The sequence below is a fragment of the Gavia stellata genome, chromosome 6 (assembly GCF_030936135.1).
Source record: "Gavia stellata isolate bGavSte3 chromosome 6, bGavSte3.hap2, whole genome shotgun sequence".
NCBI classification, from domain to species: Eukaryota; Metazoa; Chordata; class Aves; order Gaviiformes; family Gaviidae; genus Gavia; species Gavia stellata.
The window spans coordinates 56,043,856-56,066,677 of NC_082599.1; the positions used below are offsets into that span (position 1 = coordinate 56,043,856).

Below are 22,822 nucleotides of genomic sequence, written 5' to 3' on the forward strand. Positions count from 1 at the left end.
AACCCAGCCCCCTGTATTTTTCAATCTATTATTAAAAATGGCCTTTTTGACAGTAAATAAAATCAAATTATTCCCTCAATGCAGGTACAAAACGATCCCAAAACCAACAAACGAGCCAAGGCCTTGACAGTCTTTTTCATTTAAACATCTTAAAAATAGAGTAATTGAAGATTTGTGAGAAGAGCATTAGAAATCATAGATTTCCTACAGCTCAAGTCTAAATTTGTTTGCCAGAATCTGAAAAATGCCCCAAAGAAGAGTAGGTGTACAGAAGAGAACTTAAGCTTCTGCCTCAATCTAATTTCTGTTAGCAGGGTCATTTACAATTCAAGCAGAATTTATGCTCACCTGAAATGATTTATTTGTGTTTTCATGTATGCCCTGAGTAAGAACACTTCAGTTTATATTACTCTCATTAAAAAGAAAAAAGAAAAACATCCTCCACCTCAACCTCCTCTCTTAATGGTCCTTAGTGTTGCATTCTTAAGATGTGTTAAACGTTTTCCAGTTAAGCCTTTTTGATAAAGCATAGAAGGAAATGTATTAGTTGAATTTTGCATATGAAGATACTAGCAATAAAAGCTGATTGCAGTAACCACATTCCATTGTAAAACAGGTCTCTGGCAGATAATGGAAAAAGTAAGCAATTGCAGGTAGATTATATAAAACTCAAACAATAGCACAATGGGCCACCAGATTCTCTGTGAAACCTAAAATAAATCGGAAGGTGATGAAGAAAAGGGGGAGGAAGGAAATACTGCAACATCTGTAACACTTTTCTCTGGCCATACCTTGGTTATCAGTATTTCTTTTTCCTTCTCTGAGGCTGCAAACATAGGAAGATGATAAACCATGGCACATACAAATTCAATTGCTGTTAATCTGTAGCACAACTAACTTTTTTTTAGCCAATATTGAGGTGTCTATCTTTGGGGGACAGCAGGCCTGGCATGATTCTCACTGAAGAGTCACTGAGAGTTAAATTACGTGTTTTGCTCTAGATGCAATGACTGCTGCCCTTTAAGGTACTTTCTTTTGAGTTAAGTATATGCAGCCTCCTTTGGCCTCCCCAGAGGGATCTGCTTGTTGTTGGCAGCCAACCCGAACAGGGACAAGCTCCCAAGTCTCTACTCATGAAAAAGTTTTTTGAGATTTATGGCAAAATATCTGCTTGCAAAGTCCAGAGCAGAGGCAACTGGGTTTCTGTGCGAGGATTGCTGCAGAATTAGGTGCTGAATTAGTGCATGCTTCCCGGAGCAGACCTTGCATGTGAGGCTAATAAAAAGGTGGTGTTCTGATTCTCTGGTTTAAAGGTACTGTATATTTCATTGTACTTATCTTTCTGAGTGTTTTAGGGAAGGGTGGAAGATGAACTGTGTATACAACAGCAGGAGCATATGGGCCACAGGGGGAGAAGTACAAATGATCCAAAACTGAAGAAACGGATGAGTTCACATGAAAAATTTTGCACACTGGGAAAATTTGAATGTTGTTTATAAGGACTTCACCTTAATAGTCACACTTAATATACATTCCTTCTTATACTAATCAATGGACCATCCTGAAAAGCAATTTTTTTTTATACTTTCTTCTCCTACCCATTTTAAAATACTGGGAAAACAGGCATGTAAATTAAAGCTTCCCGTGGACACTTTTAAATTCTGCAACGAGCTCTTATTCAACATATCATCCTAGGTCTCGCTGATCTTAGCAGCATTACAAGGATCATATTTTCACACAGATGAACCATTCATGGCAATTTCTCCAAGAAATTTGACACAAACATTCTTTTCTTTGATATTGGAGATAGAAGCTTTCTATTTTTGACCTTTTTTTCCCCTGACCGACATATTTATTGAGGCTATTGCAAGGAAAATACCACTTTCCATTAATATTTGACTTCTCTGTTTCTTCCTCTTGCAGAATTTCAGGCTGATAGGGCAGTAAGAGGGTCTTGGTCAATGTCAGTTTATGTATGTGCATGCATTAATAAAAACAAACCTATAAAGTTTATTTAGAATTAATATTTAAACACATACACACAGGCAGTGGTTAATATGCATATATGTATCATTTTGAGTAGATGCCTTCATGATTTTACTGTTGTAGATCAACAGGTAGCATTTATTGATCTAACAGCAGTTCTAGTTCCAGAGAAGATTTTGATTGATTGTCCTCATCCAGAGTGAGTTCTTTATCCATCTCTCCAGAGTTTTCAGTGGCATTGGCTGCAGATAGCGTGGAGACAAAGGATTTCTTTCCAAGGAAAGGATGTAATTGTGTGTGTAATCGTGTTTGGATTCCAAGTAATTATTTCAATGCCCTTTGCTATATCTATCTAAGCAATTTGATACACCTCTCATGCTAAGAGTCTATAAACTATTGGTAGTAGTATACATATCTTATGTCAAGCCTCCATTCTACAGAATAAGATGACTACAACTTAATACACCGCATGGAACGGGAATGGTTTTTGTGACTTGCGCTGTTTGTTTCATCAGACGAATCTTCTGCCCCTTTTACCTTTTGTATTAAATGTAAAAAATCAATGTTTCAGTTTTAAGAATTCCAATCATGGAAAATTCTATATTAAGGTAGCAAAATACTTTGCATTTTTTGATCATTAATATTAAACTGTAAGATACCTACTGCATATTTCAACGCTAAATGTTCGTTGCCATGACCGTTTATTCTCAGTCTAGATCAAGAGGTAAGAATGTGCTTGTATTCATTCAGATAAACAAGCTACTTAGCCACCCCTCACTTACTGGTGGCAGGTGCAACCACAGAATGAATTTTACAGGTCAGGTTTTGGATCACTGTCACCAGCTGATAAGCAGCTCACTTTGCTTATCCTGCCTTATTTCTGCCTCCTCCTATGGTCCAAATAATCTCTCACATTTTATCTTTGAGTTCCTTTGACTTGTTGAATGAAATAAAAAGACAGGGGGTGTGTCCTCCACCTTTTGCTTCCCTTTATAAACTGAAATGTTCACCACAGAAGTCTGGAAGGGAAATGCATGAATGCCAGTACTACTTCCTAGGGAGTTCTCCATGAACCAGATCTCTTGGTTACCTCTATGTGAGGTGAGACCTCCGTGTCTCTTCAGGTTACTGTCCAAAAATAAATCTGACTGTCCTGAACACTTCATAAAAAGCTCTCCCCTCCTTATTCCCATGCTGTTGTTCATTATTTTTTTAAGCAACAATACTTTGTGCCCACAAAGCTTTCTGTGCATGCATTTAACTGTCCTGAAAAATGAGACTGCTCATACTAAACTAGAAAAACTTGCTTGGAGGCTATTCTACAACAAATCCATGCTTGGCAATGGCATGAAAAGTAGATAAATCTTATGCCCTTGCACAACTAAGCTGCCCCATCAGTTGTATGGCTTCCTGAAAACTGGAGCCTGCCATGTGGTCTGAAGGGAGGTCTTTGCTCTGTGCCAATTCAAGATGACTTGCTTGCTCTTGAGCTGCAGCCTACCTCTGGATGGCAGTACGGTCACTGTGAACGGGTCGGAACTTCTCTAGCTTTCTCTTAGGAAGTACATGTCTGGTAGATTTGTCTAATTTTCACCCACACCCCTGGGATGGTTTGTCTTTACCTGGGGCTCACAAAATTTGGCACAAGACGTGAAGCCTCAAGGCTGGAGTCTCCATGCACAGATGAAGACCTACAGAAAACGTCCTTTTGAGCTGCATTGTTTTCAAGGTTTTGTGTCCCTTCCTCCAAATGACTCATCAGTTACAGCTGTTGAGCATTTTGAGGAGCTGATTTTTTTAATTGGATGTTATTACAGTGCCTGATCTGAATGGTCTTCAAAAATTGTTGAGAAAGTAGGAACTTTTCTCACACAGACTAGCTATACTCAGTTATAATGTGATTTACTCAAAGCATATTTCTTTCAGTAGACTTAATCTCTAACGTTTGAAATATATTCACATTATATGAAGATATTCAGTGTTGGTAACAAGTTTTCTTGAGCTATGAGGAAACCAGAGGCATGTTAGTCATAAGTGAAAAATTTCAGAGCATATACTTCCCTTCTGCCCCTGTGAGCTGCAAACAGTAATTGTCTGACAAATTTTCCCCAAGTTTAGTGCAATTTTTTCTCTTTGGTCTTCAGAATGTATTTGGCTTTTTTACTTGCAAATAAATGATGCAAGCCAAAGCAATGGGATTTGAAGCAGTACAGGGAGCCAAAAATAGCACTTTACTGTGAAATTATATAATCATCATGCTCGTAGTTAAAGTGAGATTGTTTTCTAAGTAACATCTATGTAAGTTACAGTTCTTTGTTAAAAGTATCATACCAGTGTATACATGCATGCAGAGCAGGCATACTAAGCAAAATCAGACTTTACTACTGTTGTATCTGTGACACCAACTGGGAGACTAAAAGGGACTCTGCTGTGCATTGCCATCAGCAATGTTATAAACTATGCTCCACTTTCTAGACTGTCTTTGCAAGTTCATTGCCTTAAATGAAGTGCTAAATTACACTTGCAGAACCCTGGTGAAGGCAATGGGATTAGAATAGGTGTTACCAAGATCATAACTTATTAATGATGTTAATATGGCATACAACGCAGGAGGGAACCCAGTTTGATAGTGAGATCCTAGGCTGAGTCTGTAGAGACAGCACTTAGAGGGAAACCCAGCAAACTTTGGGAAAGACTTTTGGAAAGACAATGAACACAAAACCATATGTTCTGTCATTTTTACTTTCATTGTAGCCTTTTAAAATTTTTTACTGGATGATAGTGCAAAAAGTATTTCTTTTACCTCGAACTTGCTGTGAGTCAAAGACCTTTGGTGATCTAGCTTAGACGACACCATAACCATGTATGATTGTGCACTCCTGTGTTATGCATTTCTCTGTCTAGTAAGAACTTCAAATATCACAAACAGAAGAGCTTTTTCTACTTGTCTTTTCAGGACAAGGTTGTAGTCTAAGCACTTGCTTTTCTGTTCCGCGCCCCCCCCCCCCCCCCCCCCCCCCCTTAATGCCCGTTACATGCATTTCAATGTCATTTTCATCCTTTTCCTCCTACTTAGCTCTGGTTACCTTTGAGCAATTTGCCTCCACTGCTGTGCTCCAGCCTCACAGAATCTGATCATATAAGTGGTCCCATTGATTCCAGTATGTATACTTAGTGCAGGGTTACATGCTTGAAGGACCAGTTTATACCCTTCAGATATAGATAAATAACTATCATATCTTAAAGCAATAATTTAACCGCAGCATAAACATGGCTTTGTTTTCATCACAGCAGTTCAGTTCCTCTGTCACAATAAATTTAACATATCTGGTTGGGCTTCTTGTAGTGCTTTTCAGTATGTTGTCATCTTTTTGTTAAAGACCCTTAAAGATGTGTACAGACACTAGGTCACCTAGGAGAAAGAAATCCTATAGATGGAGTGACTGCACAGGGGGGTAACATGGTGAGACCCCTAAAAACTGGGGTTTGAAGCCCAATGTAAGTGTTCATTTGTGTTATCACTTCTCAGTGTCATGCATATTCTTTGTGTCTTCCAAATCACTTCGATATTGTAGGAGCTGTGTGTCTAGGTACTTTTGAAAGCATTACCTTACCTATGTTAGTTTTTGTGAGGGAGAGGTGGGAATTAAAGGATTTTCACTTAACAATTTCTTGTTACAAGTGTGCATTTATTCATTACTTTCTTGCTATCTGTAAAATCAGAATAAAAAATAGTGGAAGTCTGTAGCTAGAAGTCGTCTTCAGAAAACAAGCCCAGTAATTTGATCAACTGTTTGTACTGTTAGATCATCTGTCCTTCTCCTCCTATTACTACTTATTCTCAGTTACTGTGCTGGAGTCAGGCTGGGGAGTGATGTAGAGTTGGGAGCAGTTCTCTGAGTAAAGGATTGTGCATGTGGCCATGTGAGACTTCTAAGATAGTAAAGGCATTAAACTACTAGATAAGGCAGATTTTGATGTGATAAAGTCCAGAGAATTGCTACTTGAGCATGCAGTTCATGTTAATGCACCCCGATCCCTGGTGAATTGCTGATTAATTTAAGTGGGCTATAGCATAGCCCCTCAGTATCTTTTCTTTAACTGATACATAAAACTGAATTCAATGTTTCTTTGCATTTAATATATGATCCTAGAAAACTGAAAAGCAGTCCAGCTTTTTTATCATTGTGGATTTAGATTTTCTCCTTATTTTATTAACTTCTGTTCCATACAACACTTGGCCTTAGAATATAATGAAAGTTATATTCTGTGCTTAATCCTCATAGTCCTCTAAAACTAGCATTATTCTTTTTTCTTTTCTTTTTTTTTTTCTTGAAGTGTATTCCCTTCAGAGTTCAAAGCTTGTGAGTTTCTAGGCTTCCCCCATGAAGAGGTAATTTTTGAGCCCAACAGAAATTTGGTTGTGTTAGGATTTGAAGCTGAAAGATGAGCAGAAGAGAGAAGTTTGGGAACTGCTGGTAGAACTGTACAAATAATATTACTTACGTAGAGGTTACAGTTTCTCTTTTCTGCTAGAGTTTTACATACTTGATAAGGAAGATCTGTGTGCATATCCTGGTGCTACACAACTGATCCCATGTCCTAGCTAAGTATCTAGTCTGAGTATATTTAATGCTTTTGCTATTTTGACTGCATAGATTAATCAATTGTTTGTGTGAGTGATTTGATTCTGCGTAGGCACTGTTGGTCGTCTTTTACTAATAATTCTATATATAGGCATGTGGGTGTATTACTTTACATTTGATTGGAAACAAGCAAATACTTTGTGATAGTCACTTAAGTGGCATTATTGTGCTCCCTATGAATATGCCCTACTTGTGAGTGCAAAAATGGTACCACATGCTTATGGAAAAAGAGCTTTTTCCAAAACTATTGTGGCTGCTATTGCAGTAATGGGATATCAAACAGGCAAAATTGTATGTGTTGTCAATGGCTACAATATAATTTCATTGACTTACAATGTTTAAAGTGAAGGCATGATGGTAAGCTTATATAAGGTGTCACATTGAAGTAATTGCCCACCAACTTGATTTTATGGCCAAAGAGAACGCTTTCATATCCACGTGAATTCTGAGGACACTCTAGCCTGCATGGAAACATAGAGATCAAAGGGTGCGATTAAGCATTCAGATACTACAGTGCTGAGAAATACTTAAATAACCCAAGAAATGGATGAAGTAAATGTGGGTAAAAGCTTCCCCTATCAAACTGTCTTTATGTTGATCCACAAGTTGTCTCTCTTTCCTTCCGTTTTCTCCCCATCCTGTGGGAGAGAGGAGCGTGCGAGCAGCTGTGTGGGTGCTTGGCTGCTGGCTGGGGTCAACTCACCACAACAGTGCAAATCTTCAGGAGGGAGCAACTGCTGGAACTACTTAAACCAGGAAAAAAAAAATGTGCTGGAAGACATTTTCAGTAGCTGGAGGACTAAGAACCACGTACTTGGATTTTAAGGAGAGTTATTTTGAATGTCCCATTAATAACTGCTTGGAAAGGGAATATTACTGAGGAAAGAGCAGTGCTAGCTCCAGCTATGGAAGAAAAGGAACAAGGACAGGGCCTGAGAGCAGCAGAGATGAGCTCTGCTCCACTCCTGTTCTACAGGGCTTTACTTTCCTGTCTTCCTTCTCTGTAGTGAAGATCTGCTTTCCTAATTCTTCTTAATCTTCAGGCTGGGAGGATGGAGCACATGCATTGTACCAGTGAGTAGCAAGAGAGCAAGGAAAAGGCTTCTTTTGCTCCTAGAAGACCCTTTGAAGTTGCCCCAGTGTTGGGTTTCCCAGGCACAACCGAGACCTGCAGCAGCTCTGTGAAATGGATCAGAAGTGCCACCAGGTTAAGAAATGGGAGAGACGAATTTTTGTTGATGTGGGGTTAAATACGCATAGGTTGATTATTTGCTCAGCATGTGAGAAAATGGTATCTGTGGATATCAGGAGCAGGTAAATTGTCAGAGGAGTAGGTTAATGAAAGGAATAAATGGAAGTAACGGGATAAAATTAAGAATGGGCCACTTAAAAACACTGGAAAGTGTCCTAACAATAAATATTGTGAAAATTTGGTAAGTATTGTTTGAGGAAAGTGGGTTTTTATGAGACTAAGTGAGATATTATTAAACCCTAGAAAAGCATAGATCAAGAAAGAGTTATAGGATAGATTACTTTGCACATTTTCACAGGAACACTTAAAAGTCAAAATAGACACCTTTGCCCTGCATTCTCTTTTGCAAATGGGTTAAACAGACTACAGAGCTGAGGTGGTTTGGCCAGCAATGCGTAGAGGTTCAGTGGCAAAACTGAGCCTCCTGGGTGCCAGCCCTCCTATTCTAACCACCTGGTGGCAAACTCCCTCTCCCACAAAGAAAAGGCTATTTTTCCTTAAAAGAGGACTAACAGGGAGGGTGGAGGTGGGTTGAATACTGGTATGCTCTCACAGCTGTACTGGTATACTCAAGCTTGCTGCAGGAAACCCAAGTGGCTCTTTGCCTTTGTATACACAAACTGTACATACCTGTAGCTTCTAGGTTCAGAAAACTCATGATAAATATGGACATAGCAATTAGCTTTTTCTTAAAAGTAAAAAGCAAAGATGCTTTTTTCAAATATATATATGCCCAACACACAATATTAATTTCCTTTTAGAATGATGCATGAAAATAACTTACAATGAACAAATTATTGCTTTTTGTAAATTTTTTATCATTCAAGTTATTAATGGCTATTTTTATATTCATTCTTGGTATGCCAATGTTTCCAAAACCAGATTTTGTAATGGTATGCATATATGTGCATGGGTTGTGCGTATTTGTGTAATCCTACATATTGTGAAAAAATCCGCAAGTTATGCCATGTCTCTAAATAATATTAATCATTTGAAAGAAACTTTCCTGTTCAAAAAACTACATTTATTAATTGTTTTTTAAAAGTAACATGAAGTTTGTAGCAGGCTGAAAAGTAATTTGAGACCAATAATATTGTGAGATTGTTTATGCTGACCTATGCTTTTTGGAAACTGCTAAACTACATTTAGGGTTACCTATTGAAGTTTTGTTATCGATTTCGGTGACAAGAAGATCAGGGCCCTTGCATAGATCTCAGTGATTTTTCATGCAGAGAATTGAGTATGTGTTTGTCCCTGCTGAATTAGATGGCAGCAATCCAAATGGCTTCATTGAGAAGAGAATCAGGACTGCTAAAAACTTTTTTATATATGTAATATATACACACATGTATGTACATACATTATATATGTATGTGATAAATAATACCAGGATCTTGGGAAAGATTTTTCTGCTGTTGAAGCAGAAGGGAATCAAGGGCACTTGTGACTGTGCTCTCTAAGCAGAGCAGTGGTAGTTAATCTTTAAGGGATAAACTGAGCAGCCTAGTGATGTTGGCCAGTTGGCAAAAAACAGGTGCAAGAAACAGTGTTGCTGTAGTTGCATGTTTTGTTTTACTCTCTGAGGTTTTCTGCCTTAAAATACAGTTTGTTTAGAAGCAGTTTCCTTAAGAAACAATAGGGAGCCAATGGCAAATCAATGTATGGCAGCTCTTTTGTTAAAAAAACCAACAAAACAACAAAAATGAAAAAAGAACCCAAGCCGAAACACAAACCCAACCCAAACAGTAACTAATAAATAATAGAATTGTCCACGTAGGAAAATACTGGCAGATCTGAGAAATGCTTCATTCATTGTTTATTGATAATTCAGTTACCGTAATTGCTGCTAAAATGATCAGTGTTATGCTGTTTTCCTATCATAAGGCATTAAACAGAAAAGCTGCTGTTACGCTGCTCTGAATTGAAGTGATCCTCCTAGATGTCCAACACATAATACTGTTACTGTGTGTGGTGTGTGACATATCCTACCCTAGCATAATGAATGGAGTTCATAAGTATACCTGCAGCTTCCAGCAGATTAAGGTTTGGGCTTCGAGTTCTTAAAGAAAACCAAGTCCTTACGCAAACTGCATTAGAAGTGTGAAGCTGTGTGATATTAAAAGCATGTTGAATTTGGAATACATTTAATTAGAAATTAATATGTTCTGATCTACAATGTGAAAAGAAAGATGTGGTAACCAGGTGTTGATGAAGACCTGGTATGAAGAAAAGTAACCCTGAAGATCCTCTGTAATGATTAAAAAAAATTGCACTCACTTATCAATGGGAAAGGCTTGGAAAATACAAAAAGCATAACATTATTGATCTGCAGTATTTGTGGCATTATTAAGTATGTTTAGCAGTTATAACAGCAGGTTTTGCTGTCAGATGAGCTCAGCATAGGAGTACCATAGGAAAGCTATTTGGGATTCTTACTTTTAACTTGGGAGCTGCACATTTTATGGCAGTCCATCTTCTAGCATCTGGAAAAAGAAAACATTTTAGTCTGTGAGGCTCAGTTCAGGTGAAGCTTTCAGTTTCTTCAACAGGGGGGCATTATTGCAATATTATTTTATGTATAGAGTAGATAAAAGGAAATCTGAGGTTTCACCCCTAGAAGGTGGACCTATCAGTAGAAATGCCATGAGAAAAGTCATTTCCTATACTTGCCACTAGAATTCAAATATGCTGTGTAAAGGCAAGCACCATGAAGAGCATCCATAAGAGCTGACTACCTTGTTAATCGCATAATGTATTAAAATGAAGGCTGAGCCATCCTAAGTTTGGATTCAGATTTTGGAAGCCTTCAGTCTTGTTTAGGAAGAAGAATTCAAGGCAGACCTTCTCACTTGCTTCAAGCTGACAACGAACAATTTGATACTGAAATGAAGATTTTCCAGCAATTCTTGATTGTGATATTCTGCTGAAATCCTGACTTGTCTGGTGTGTTTTTTGTTTAAGTATTATACCTTTATTTATAAAGATTTTGAAAGGTTCACAAAAAACATACTAAATATCCAAAGTGGTCTAGGTAGTGACTGTATATTGTGCTATAGATTGTAACTGGTTTTAAAAGTGGCATTCAGACCAAGAGTTGGATGAAATGGGAATTAGATTAGAACTAATTTAAAAAAAGTTTTCACTAGAAAAGGTTGCTTCATTGCACTAAAACGGCTATGTTCCCCTTTCAACAAATTTTCTTCTGAAGGTGTTACTTTGTGTGTCTTTGATGGAATTTCTGGTGAGGGCCGGGAAAGACTCATCCCGAAACAGGAAGCGACTTTCCTGATGTGGCCAAGTCCATGGCTGGCTACAGATGTATCTTGATTCAGGTTTTCCTAAATCAGGTGCAAGTAATTGAATTAACTGCTGATCTAGGTTACTGTTTAACCCATGCTCTGATTTTTTTCAAAAATTCAAGTTAATGGTTTCTTTGTTTTACAACTTGCAAATCCTGACATGTTATGTAAAATCAAGTTTTTGTTTAACTAAGAGAAGAGAGTCTCTTTCAATTGCTGTGAGTCCCTTCTATGCTGCCTAGTCAAGTTTCTCTCTCATACGCGACCAATGTTCAAAAGTTAATGCAAGTTTGGTTTTGGTGTGGTTCTGGATGTGCTGATTTCTAAATGAAAGCCATTTTAACTGAATGCTGGCTTTGATATTTCTTCCCCCAAAGTAGTTTCATGCATGGTAGACAAAGCCTGACAAATGAAAATATAGAGCAACTGTATATAACACCATATTTAAATCCTGATTAGGCCGAATTAATATTATTTGAATGCTTTGTGGTGGAAATCCTGATGAGCAATCTTTCACTTAGGAAAGACTGACTCAGAGTATTCCATGGAGTATTTTATTGCATCTCTTAATTCCAAAGAGGCTGCTTATGGCCTGATCTTCCTCATGGTGAGCAGAAGGATTATGTTGATAAGGGGATGCTGTAGGTTCTAGAAGGATCTGTAGCAACATTGTCTGGAAAGAGAAGCCTTGTGCTTAAGGGCCCTTCAAAATAGAAACTGAGCAAATAGTAAAAAAAAAAAAAAAAAAAAAGCAGGTTATGGAACTGGCAGGCTCATGAAAGAGCACTCATGTGAAGGTAGTACAATGATTTGGTAAACAGGATTGTGTCTCCTTTAAGTGATCAGTGTGGAACCCAACATCTTCAGGGTGAATGAGAAGCTTTTGATAGCAAAGATCCTTTAAACAGCTACAATATGTGTTTATGACATTAGGGTAGAATGGTATTTTTTCCCTTAAGAGTGATGAGTATCTTTATAGAAATGTTTAAATTTTTTTAATGGAAGACAATGTCTTCCTCTTCATAATGGAAATTTTTTCAAGTCTTTTGGTAAGGTGGCCTCACAGTATACAAGTTTTAGAAAATCCTAGTTATCCTTATGAGCTTATAATTTTCTGGATGATTTCTTATGTTTGACATGGCTCCCTGCAGAATAAAACTGACAGAGCAGTAGAAATCATGCACTGCTCCTATGAAGAAAATGTGTCAAAGTCTTATTCCTGATAGGAACCATCCTCTAATTTCAGATTTAATTGCTTTCCTATGTCATCTCCTTTCTGGAAACCAGATGGCAAAAGAGTAGGAAATCTTTTGATTCCATGATCTTAAAGGTCTTTTTCAACCTAAATGATTCTATTAAATGAGTGGGAAATTTTCTTGAAGGCTTATTCCACCTTGTTGTCCCCAGTCAAAAATGTTCCTGCCTGTTCTGCCTTTGTCCTGTCATGATCTGTAGGGTTTGATCTTCTGGTTTCTTAAAAATGGGGTGGGCTTTTGTATGGCTGCAAGAATCTTCCACTAGAAGAAGGATGCTTTATCTTGCCACTCGAGACTTGTTATTTCTCCTTGTGGCTATGCGCTATTACTTATTACATGTTTTGAGGAGCACAGTAGCTTCCCAGAACAGTAGCTTCTTTGGCTCTTGACCTCTGTATGCATACAAACTTCTGCTAAGAGTCCACAGATGAACGAGGTCCTTTCCAGTAAGCCAGAATGTCATTTAAATGGGTAATCGTCATAACTGGGCTAAGGCCAAAATTACAACTTTTGTTATTCTAGTTAATAAAGGGAAGTTTTTTATATAGCTTCACCCTGTACGTGGTAGAAAACTCTAAAGATTAAATGGTTGCAACAAGAAGAGCAGAATGATTCTTAAATCAGATTAATAAATGCTTCTGACCCAATAAGGTCAACTCCAAGAGCTGAAAGCAATGTTTAGAGTAAAGCTTCTATGCTGTGTGTACTCTGGCATTAGTGATTCCCAAGTGTCATGTGGGTCAGGAAAAACACAAAGTCTGGGTTCATACATGAGAGTCTTTCTTTCCCAGCCAGTTCCAGAAATGGTTTTTCTGGATCAGAGATGCAGCAGTCTCTTACAATGATATAGTTGCTCCTCGCTTCTATGGTGAAACCACGTCCTTTGCCTTTCTTTCCTGTTTGAAGCATGCAGCGTGACTGCTGGGGTATGTTCAGAGCAATAAACTCAAGTTGATTATAAAATAAATGGTGACCTAGCTATTTATTGCTGTGTAGCTGCTGTGTGCTTATTCCCATCCTGTAGCCTCTACTCAGCAAGTAGCAGAGCGACCTGACTAGCAAATTGACTAGGACTTCTCTTGTGAACCTTTCAGCTTCTTCTCAAGAGGTGCAAGAAATGTGAAACACTTTCATTAGGGAAAATAGTTCAGTGGGGGAGAAAATACGTTTAGTGAGGGGGTTTTGTATGATTTGAAAACACATTGTACTTATCTCCCTCTCAAGACACAGCAATTCGAGGGACATTGCCACACAAAACTTTGTTTAAAAAAAGTTTCATTCAACATCTATGATTTGTAAAGCTGCAATTAAAACCTCCATGAGTTTCTGAAAAAAAACTTTTCATGTCAGAAGCTGTGTTATACTAACCAGCACTAACAACTTCAATTTCCAGAGGACGTAATTGTAAGTAAACAAATGAAGGAGACCATTCTAGCATTACTGCCTAACCTGAGAAGAATATTTAAATGAAAGAGAGCACCATGGGCAGTGATAGTCTCTCTAACTTTCCAAATTAAATTGCTAATTAAAGTTCAGTACTATTAATAACATGAGTGTAATTAGGGACTGGTTAGTTAGCTACATTATTTTTAACTAGAAAATGCTCCTTTTTAACTGCAGTCTGGACACGAGGTGTGAAGATGAGTATCACTGGAAAAATATGATGTCCAAAGTCACACTAGTATTGAGAAAAGGGAGAAGAACTACCTTTTCTGCTACAGGGGTTTTCATGAGGAGAATAAATACCATTCTAGCTGAAGAAAAGTGGGGACTATTTTGGGTGATGAATATTCATATTGAGTGAGAAGAGCTGGGCATACATCAGCTTTTTGCTGTAAGAAGAAGGAGAGGCAATACTGAAGATTTTTACTAAGTTAAATATTAGTAATATAGGTAATATAAGTAAATATGTAATGCAGTAAATAAAAGTACAAGATCAAAGTAGTGAAGGGACATCAGTAATCATATATTGGCAGTGTTGTTTGTTTTGGTTATAGAAACATCCATCTAAGGATGGTGGCGCATGTGGCTGTGAAGAAAATGAGAAGATTTTCCTCTTAACTTTTTCTGGGGAAGTTACAGCAAGCTGGTAGCAATGGTCAGAGGCTAGCAGGGGACAAAAGGTTCATTCAAGGTAGTTTGCATAAACCAGACTGTGGATAGATGGGGGTGGAAATATCAGGACATTAGTGACAGCAGATAAAACAGTGTTTAAAGAAAGAATCAAAGAAGGTTGTTCATGAGAAATCATTATTTATGGAAAAAAAACCTGAATACCTCTAGAAGCAATAAGATGAAGGAAGGACTAGTTCCTAAGAGGAACGTAATCCTAAATTTCACTGGTACTTGACACAAAATAAATCAAATCCTTTCCCGCCAGTAGAGTCTTTCTAATGTATTCCTTACTCAAAAACTATAGGCTAAGTTACAGCTTAGAATAGCTTTATCCAAGGTTATGAGGGTGGTCTGTCTTGATTAAAAATTTTAAAAAGCTGGTGTAGTCATTAAAATAATGTGTGAACGGTGAGAATTTTATGTTTATTGGTAGCATAATTGGAGTGTTTGCTCAAACATGTGCCATGTATATGTCCCAAACAGAAGTCTCTGCAAGATCCGAATCCTAGAGGAGAGGCATGATTCATTCCATATTTTGAAAAAATTCAGAAAATTAATTTCAAGTATTTCTAAGCCAGAGAAATAAAGTCTATGTAAAGTAATATCAAACTAAGGGCAAAATAAAAAGCAAAACAAAGGATCTTACTTTTTCTCCTAATTAAAGTAATTAAATTCAGACCAACAATGTTTATGGTGCAGCAAGTATAAAATTTAGACCAGTGGCTAAACTAGTGCATGCAGCCTTTATAAAGCCCTATTATCGCCCAAGTCCTACGTTAAGGATAAAAGTAGTTTGTTCTCCCATTTTTAGACTTCTGCCTAAGGCATGTTTCACACAAAAACCATACAGTTTCCTTTAAAAGCTGTCTTTGATTACTAAATAGTTTTGCTTAGAAACTGCACCTTTACCCCGGAAGTGTGGAGGCAAAGCTTTTAACACAGTGATAAATGTTCCCCTGTACTTCGTACGGTGCTGCAGTTAAGAAGGTGGTAAAGGTTTTGGCTTTTAAAAGAGGGTGTGTAACCAGAACTGTAACTTGCGTTTGCAAATCCACATGATTTTTACTGGTAAATTAAGCCCAACAGCTTGTTTAAGTCGTCGGGGAGTGGTAGAGCTGAACAAAGGTGTAGCAGGTATTGCAGCTGAATTAGAGGAGCTATAAGCCACCCTTAAGGGAGACCCACAGCAGGGAGGACCACTTGCTGTACAAAACTGTCAGCGAAATCTCATAGAAAACAGGGGAGCCTGCAAATACTCGTGCTGGTTGGACAAGAAATAGATGACAAGTTCTAGGAGTATCTGCAAGAGATGCTTGTAAAATTTGTCGCTGTGTGTGGTACATACAGGTATATTTTGAATAAGGGGATTGTAATTTCTTAGTTCTCATAACTAGAACTTTACTCCTATGATTATAACGCCATCTGAAATTCTGAAGCGTTACATCCCTTTTGTGTACCCTTGCTTCTTACTTGAAGCTTATAAACCTTTTTTACACAGTTCATCTTGCTGGCTTTCTATGCATTCTTAGACTTCTCAATTTTGTCTATGAAAAGCTAGAACTTTTGTGTGGCTGATGGTCAATGGAAGATCCTGTGTTACAGTGCAATGTGTATCCTGGCCTTTAACACCTTCCCAAAAAGCAAATGCTGAGTCAAGCCCACAGCCAGCCAGGGCAGGGAGGAGAACAGCTCCCGATGGGACTAGCTGCAAAAGATGCGCCCAGAATTCCTTGCCTTGATGCATCCTCTCCAATGCCGTGGGGTTCTCTCTGGGCTGGACTTTGTAGGTGGGCAGAGGAGGAGGAGAAGGCTGCTGGGCCTGCAGCTGGCATAGCAACTACTCCAGAGATTTCAGGGGGGCCACTGGGAAATATAGGAACAGCCCCTCTGGTCCGCAAGGGATTTTGCACACTAGGCCACTTGCACGCTGGAATTAGAATTTATTACACTTTTTGTAAAAATAATAGTTTTTAACCACACACAATCCACTGCAGAAGAGACACATTCTTAAGTACAGAAAACAACTGAAGGCCTGGATACAACCTGAAGTTAAAAAATGTCTGTTTTTAAAAAGTATGTTTTTGAAGGAAACAAACCTTCCCTCAACCCATCTTTAGTCTTCATGTAGACTAGAATTTTAGACAGTAATCTAATCCCTCTGCTTATAGAGAAAGTTTTCATTCGTTTACTGTCTGACGGAGAGAGCTACCCTGGGGGTTAACTACAGGTTCTGGTACTGTTTGAGGGAGGGGGCAGCAGTTTATGTTATTTCAGTTTTTATAGTCCTTAGCTCTGTGCTTACAAAACCGTTTTAAATTCACTGCTAGGAATCTGCCCAGCCACGTGAGCAACTATGTTGATGCTTACCATGGGCAGGTCTCAGTGATACCTTGCAGCAATGAGTTCCACAGGTTTTCACTGCTTACTGTTTGGAAAAGTATCTTTTATTATTACATTTATGACTTTTTTCTGTAGAGGCCCCTTTTCTCCTCAGATGAGGTAGGGTGAATAGTTCCTGATCTAGGTTTTCTCCCTGCCATTTACTATTTTGTGTACTTTGATCATGCTCGTTCTTACTCACTTTCTTCTGTAAACATTCACAATCCTTTCCATCTCTTTATCATTCTTACCGCACATCTCCTTCTGATGTATCTTTCTTAGATGGGCTAACCAGAAATGAACAAAGTACTCCAGATGAGGCCGAATTATTGATGTACATAACAGGTAAAATCCCAGCCCCGTTGAACTTGCTGAGAATTCACTAATATGTAAGGGCTGAGGTTTCTCCCACTGCTGTCACACTTCCTGCATTATTCTTCCTCCCATTTTTCATATATTCAACTTCAAAATTTGGCAACTGAGACTTTAATCTAGAATCCTACTGATTCAGCATCCTCCATTAAATTGCTGTTAGTCCTCAGATTAGCAGTGTAGCTCTGTGGACAGGATTAGTTCCCTCCCCAAAATACTTTGAAAAGGGTCAAACTTTGTCCTGATTCACATTTGTTACGGAACAGCTCTTGATGTTAGTTTTGAACAGCTGAAACCGAGGGCAGCAGCCAAGACTTCGAAACAATGCTGTTTGTGTTCACAGTGACCTTTAACTGCGAAATCTGCTAAAATATGTTATTTAGTATATGAAAGCAAACAAACAAAATTTTTGCCTCGGTAAATGACTGTCCATAATGCAATATGAATATGAGGCCAAACAAGTCAGTCTTTTTTACAGCATCTGCAAGAGAAATCTGTTAACTTCTGTTTCCTCCCCAGAAACATCTAGGAAATGTTCAGATTGTTGCTGGCTAATAAATACAGTAAATGAAATGTTAATAAATCACCAGCAATTTAGCCTGACAATAACATGGATTGACCACATTGATTCAATTGATTATGTTTCATATATTTACAATATGTAGACACAAGCCTAATTTATTTTCTGAAGAGTTCATGGTAGGTATCACTGGTTTAAAAAAAAAAAAAGGCAAAACAAAACAATGGAGTAATGTTTGTGGTTGCTATCTGCAATAATCTAATGCTGACAGAGAGCAGTATTTTATTTAGTAATTAACAGTGTAAAGGGGAGAGAAGCTGTCATGTTGGTTCTTAAGCTGGGGAATGTGATGAAAGATGATATCTGCGATCTCATCCTTTCCACTTGTTTAGGATTGTCAGGATGAGAAATGTCAGCATTATGAAAGCTCAGCTCTGCTCTTGATATGATAAAACCCTTCAAAAGCCAGTCTTTCTCTCCCTCTCCCCCCTCCTTTCTCCCTCTCCCTCTTGCACTTGCTTTTTTTATTTATCCTGTTTTGTTAGATGGCAGAAATATAATTCTTTTCTTTCTTCCTATTATAAGCCACCATTTTTGTTTTATTATATGTTTCACAACCCCTAATGCCCCACTGAAAATTACCTTGTTAAATGACAGTGTTTCAAAGCCATGAATCCTTTCCACCATTCCCTCAGAGGTTTGAAACAGTCAACAGACTGTAAAGAATAAATAATAAAAAAGTATTGATTATTTTGATGACTCTGAGATTCAATTAAGTATTAATTTTGCCCTCCAGTGGACCTATCAAGGTATTCAAAAGGGAGGATTCGGCTCAGCTAAATGCGTGCTGAGTGCTTCAGCCTTAAATAGGGAGAAAATGTGTTTACCTACAGTATTTGAAGAGGAGTGCATTGATGCACAGAGTCCAATATTTAAGTGCTGTGCAAATTAAGCCCTGGTGACAGTGACATTGTTTTCAGCGATATGAGTATTGACTAAAGAAGTGCATTTGATGACAGCTTAAACTATTTGTATTGATTAACATTTTCATAGATTATCATGTGTCATATCAAATTCACTTTTCAGACATGAATACATTAAAAAACCCATAGGCAAACATCAACCAATGTGAGGATGGGACAGAGGGAACATGCTAACCAACCTACTTGCTCGCTGGTCACCTGTTCTCTGCATAAGAACCATTTAGGCATGAACTTTGCAATAAATAGCTGCCAGAGAGCGCAACAAGGTCACTTGTTCCTTTCCTTTTTTTAGTTGTTTTTTTTTCTCTGGTTTCTGTGCTGTCATGATATTATGCCTATTAGTTTGCAAACGGAATAATAGAGTGTGCTTGGAAATAATGCCTGACCCCTAAATGTCCTCAATGAGCAGAAGATAAAACAGATCCAAATCATCAAGAAAAAATTTAAGTGTATATATATGTGTCATGTTTTACGGGGGATATAATGTCCCAAACACAAGAATAATTGCAAAGTGTTTGTGTAAGTATCTTCCCTAATTTTATCTTTTAAAAAATGGTTTCTGTGTTTTTTATTTTCAAAAGGAAAATGTGTGTTTGTGTGTGTTTATGGACTTTTGGAGCATAGTATCCCAAAGACAGGAATAGTTAGAAGAAATCTGTATCTCTGTTGAATGTATGTAATGAAATGGCTATTTGTTGCTCTGTATTTTCATGGAAACGCTGGAATGCTAGAAACTGTGTATTTGATTTTGTTAATGTTGTACAGCTGAGGATGCCTCTTTAAATCACTGTGGAGTGCTCACAGGGCGCTCCTCTTCCGTGGCGTTGGAGCATACAGGAATTTCTTTTCTTACTACGTTAAGGACAGGGTGAGGTGTAAAAACATACACACAAAAAAAAGCACATCCCACAATTAAAGCTGTGTTGGTTATGTTGCTTTCATAGAAGTTTTTCTCCAAAGCATCCTGAATCTCTCACATGCTAGTTGAGCTTTAATAGGGTGGGGAGTAATGGAAAACTCATTGGATCTGTAATAGCTCTTCACTTGACTGCAGCCAGCAATAACAGCAGGAGCAGCCAGAGATAAGAGAGCGAGAGAGAGTGTGTGTGTGTGTATGTGTGTGCGTGAGAGAGAGGGAGTGGAAGAGAGGGTATACGCACACCAAAGCTGCCACTTTTTTTTTTCCCCTCACTCTTTTTCCCCCCCCCCACCCTAGGATCCAATGATAGCTGGACAAGTCAGTAAGCCCTTGCTGTCACTGCGGAGTGAAATGAATGCAGAGTTGAGAGGTGAGGACAAGGCAGCTACTTCAGACAACGAGCTGAATGAGCCCCTGCTTGCGCCTGTGGAATCAAATGACAGCGAGGACACTCCCAGCAAGCTCTTCGGTAAGTCTGTCTAGGTATTTCATTTCACTGCTACCATGTTGTCCGGAAGAGCAATCTCCCCCTGTTCTTTTCTTCTTTTTTTTTTTTGTTCACTCAATTTTCTTGTAAGTACGACGGAGTAGCTTGGAGCGTGCAGGCGTACAGCCCTCTGCTCCCATTGCAAGTGGTTACCAGAATGACAGTGTCAGTCCTGAAAACTTTTGTCAACAATGAACTTATGTTATGCAAGTTGCAGACATTTTATGTTTTCTTTTGATCCATGGTCTCTAATGTAAAAGAAAAAAGGGGGGGGGGCCGAGGGATCATTTCCTTGGAGTACTTTGTTAACATTTATTGCATTAGGTGCTGATGTGTCTCATATGCTACCAGCTTTTTCTAAGGCTGGATTAAACTGAGAAGTTATCATTTTATATGGTTAAGATAAAGCTGGGTGAAGAGAGATGAAACATTCCCATAGAAAACACTGTACTGAGTAAACAAAGGCTACCAAGGGTACCACACATGGAGCTAATGTTTTTGGAATTTAAACTAGAAACAAACTATTTCTTCTAAAGCCTGTGCAAAGAAAAAATACCTTTTGAATTCTTATTTATTTTTAAATAGTCTAAATTGTGCCAGATAAGTGTAACCTTTCACAATCAAAACAAAAGCAGCCAGAGTGGCACTCCAACACAGACATCTGTCATTCAAACGGATGACACCCTGTAAGCCAACTCAAGCAACTCTGATCTCTAATCAGAAAAAGGAGCAGAGTTGTTGAGGCGCGTGCTTGAGTGATAGATGTTGATAGGTGTCTGAGCTGGAGCCAGCACTATATGGTACATAGTGACATTTTGGGTTTAGAGGGACTGCTCTCCAGAAGGAGTTCCTTTTAATTATTTTCATTTGTGACTTGAGACAAACCTTAATAGAAATGGAGCATTTCCTTATTTTACGTGATCCTATAGGTGGAAGTTGAAGGGAAAAAGACCTTGTTTAAAGGGAACGCAGCTTTAAGGGAGAGAGGGTGAAAGCCCATTTTCTAAGATTCAAGTTTTGATTTCATAATCTGTAAGGAAATCTGTAGCAGTGTTCAGATTTCAATATTCCATCTACAGTAAGAGCTGCAAGATTTTCTTAAACAGAAGAATACATGCAGTTTTCTTTTAAAATGTTCTTTATCACTTACTAAAAGATACAGCACAAAATGTTCTACTAAACAACTTCACTACAGATATGGGAAAATAATAATAATTTTAAAATCCCAAAATTTAACTTCTGGATTACAGTAATGACCATTACGGAACATCACACCCATTTTTAAGCACCCTCTTAGTAATCTTTGTTTCCATGAAAATCATGATTTCCATTAACAGTTTAACTGTTCAAAAAGGATATAATAACTGTTTTAGTCCATTTCATCTAGGAAAGAATTGTAGTGTCTTAAATTCAGAGGCTATTAGTTGTCTAGAGTAGTATAAATATCTTCAGCTGTGTTTATGTATTTTATTTGCTCAAATGTTTAGGGTGCATCTATTAAATATAGCAAGGCATATACAAAACAAAAAATGGACTTTTAATTTGAGGGTAGTGAAATGTCTGTTTGGTTGGTTTTAGATCAAGCAAGTCTTGTAATAAAAGGCAGGATCTTTTTTGAGCCATTGTCATTTGGATGCTCTACAGTGATAACCGAAATATACACAGACACTTTCATTAGAGTTGCCGTGTGGGATATAGAAATGATGTGCAACAGTATCTTGTCTCCTTCTAAGCTGCAAATATAATTTATGTCCCTAAAAGCACTAATGATAAAAGCTACAAATTAATATATTGTACTGTTTCTATTGATGAGTGTAAGATGTTTGCTAGCCTGATTCTTATATTGCTAAAAAGATGTTCCCAAGTAAACAAAAGTAATGAAATAGTTCAACTGCTTCAGTATAAACTTATGTACCATTTATCGAGGTTCTGTTACAGTTATGACAAATGCTACGGATCTTTTAGCAGCAGCCCTTGTCAGTTAATTTTAGTAACTTTGAGAACATAAAAGAAAGGACAATGGGGCTATTTTGATACATTTGATGATCAAACTGAGCAGATTTAAAATAAAGATGATTAGCCTTTATGTCGCGGATGCATCCCTTAAGATAGATTTGCAGTAAACATTTAAAATAATTAAATGTGGTTTTGTTTAAAGCTTTGATACATAAAAATGGAGCATTATTCTACAGCTATTTCTCTTTGCTTAATGTTATAGTATGTTAGGAATGCATGCTTTGGGCCTTTCCTTGCACTCTCTGAAATCAAATTATTTGTGGACTTATTGACATGTGATGGCATAGAGATTGACAATTTTCTCCTCCAACTTTCTTTCATGTGATCAAAGATGACAATTTTCTTTTTACAATATAACATTTAATAAATGCTGCGTGAAAATTTTCCCAAAATCTGTTAAGCAGGAGTGGGAGGAGCGTTTTAGAAAGTCAAGGGGAGGAGACAGGTCCACAGAGAACAAAGTTTTTCTGCACTGCTGCTTTCGTGTTTTTCAAAAAATTTGTGAAAATCATGTACTGATTTAGTGGGAATGAATGACCAGCATTTGAGTGTCTTGTTGATGTTAGCGATATTTCCCGAGTCTTGTTTTCAT

At 37.9% G+C, this 22,822-nt stretch overlaps 1 protein-coding gene across 1 annotated transcript in view; it reads left to right on the forward strand.

The window, feature by feature from the left end:
- POU6F2 (POU class 6 homeobox 2) overlaps positions 1 to 22,822 on the forward strand; it is a 312,117-nt gene that overhangs the window by 40,039 nt on the left and 249,256 nt on the right. Inside the window, exon 2 of the mRNA XM_059819000.1 lies at positions 20,025 to 20,196. Within this exon, the coding sequence (XP_059674983.1) occupies positions 20,025 to 20,196 (172 nt within the window). The remainder of the gene's footprint in view (positions 1 to 20,024; positions 20,197 to 22,822) is intronic.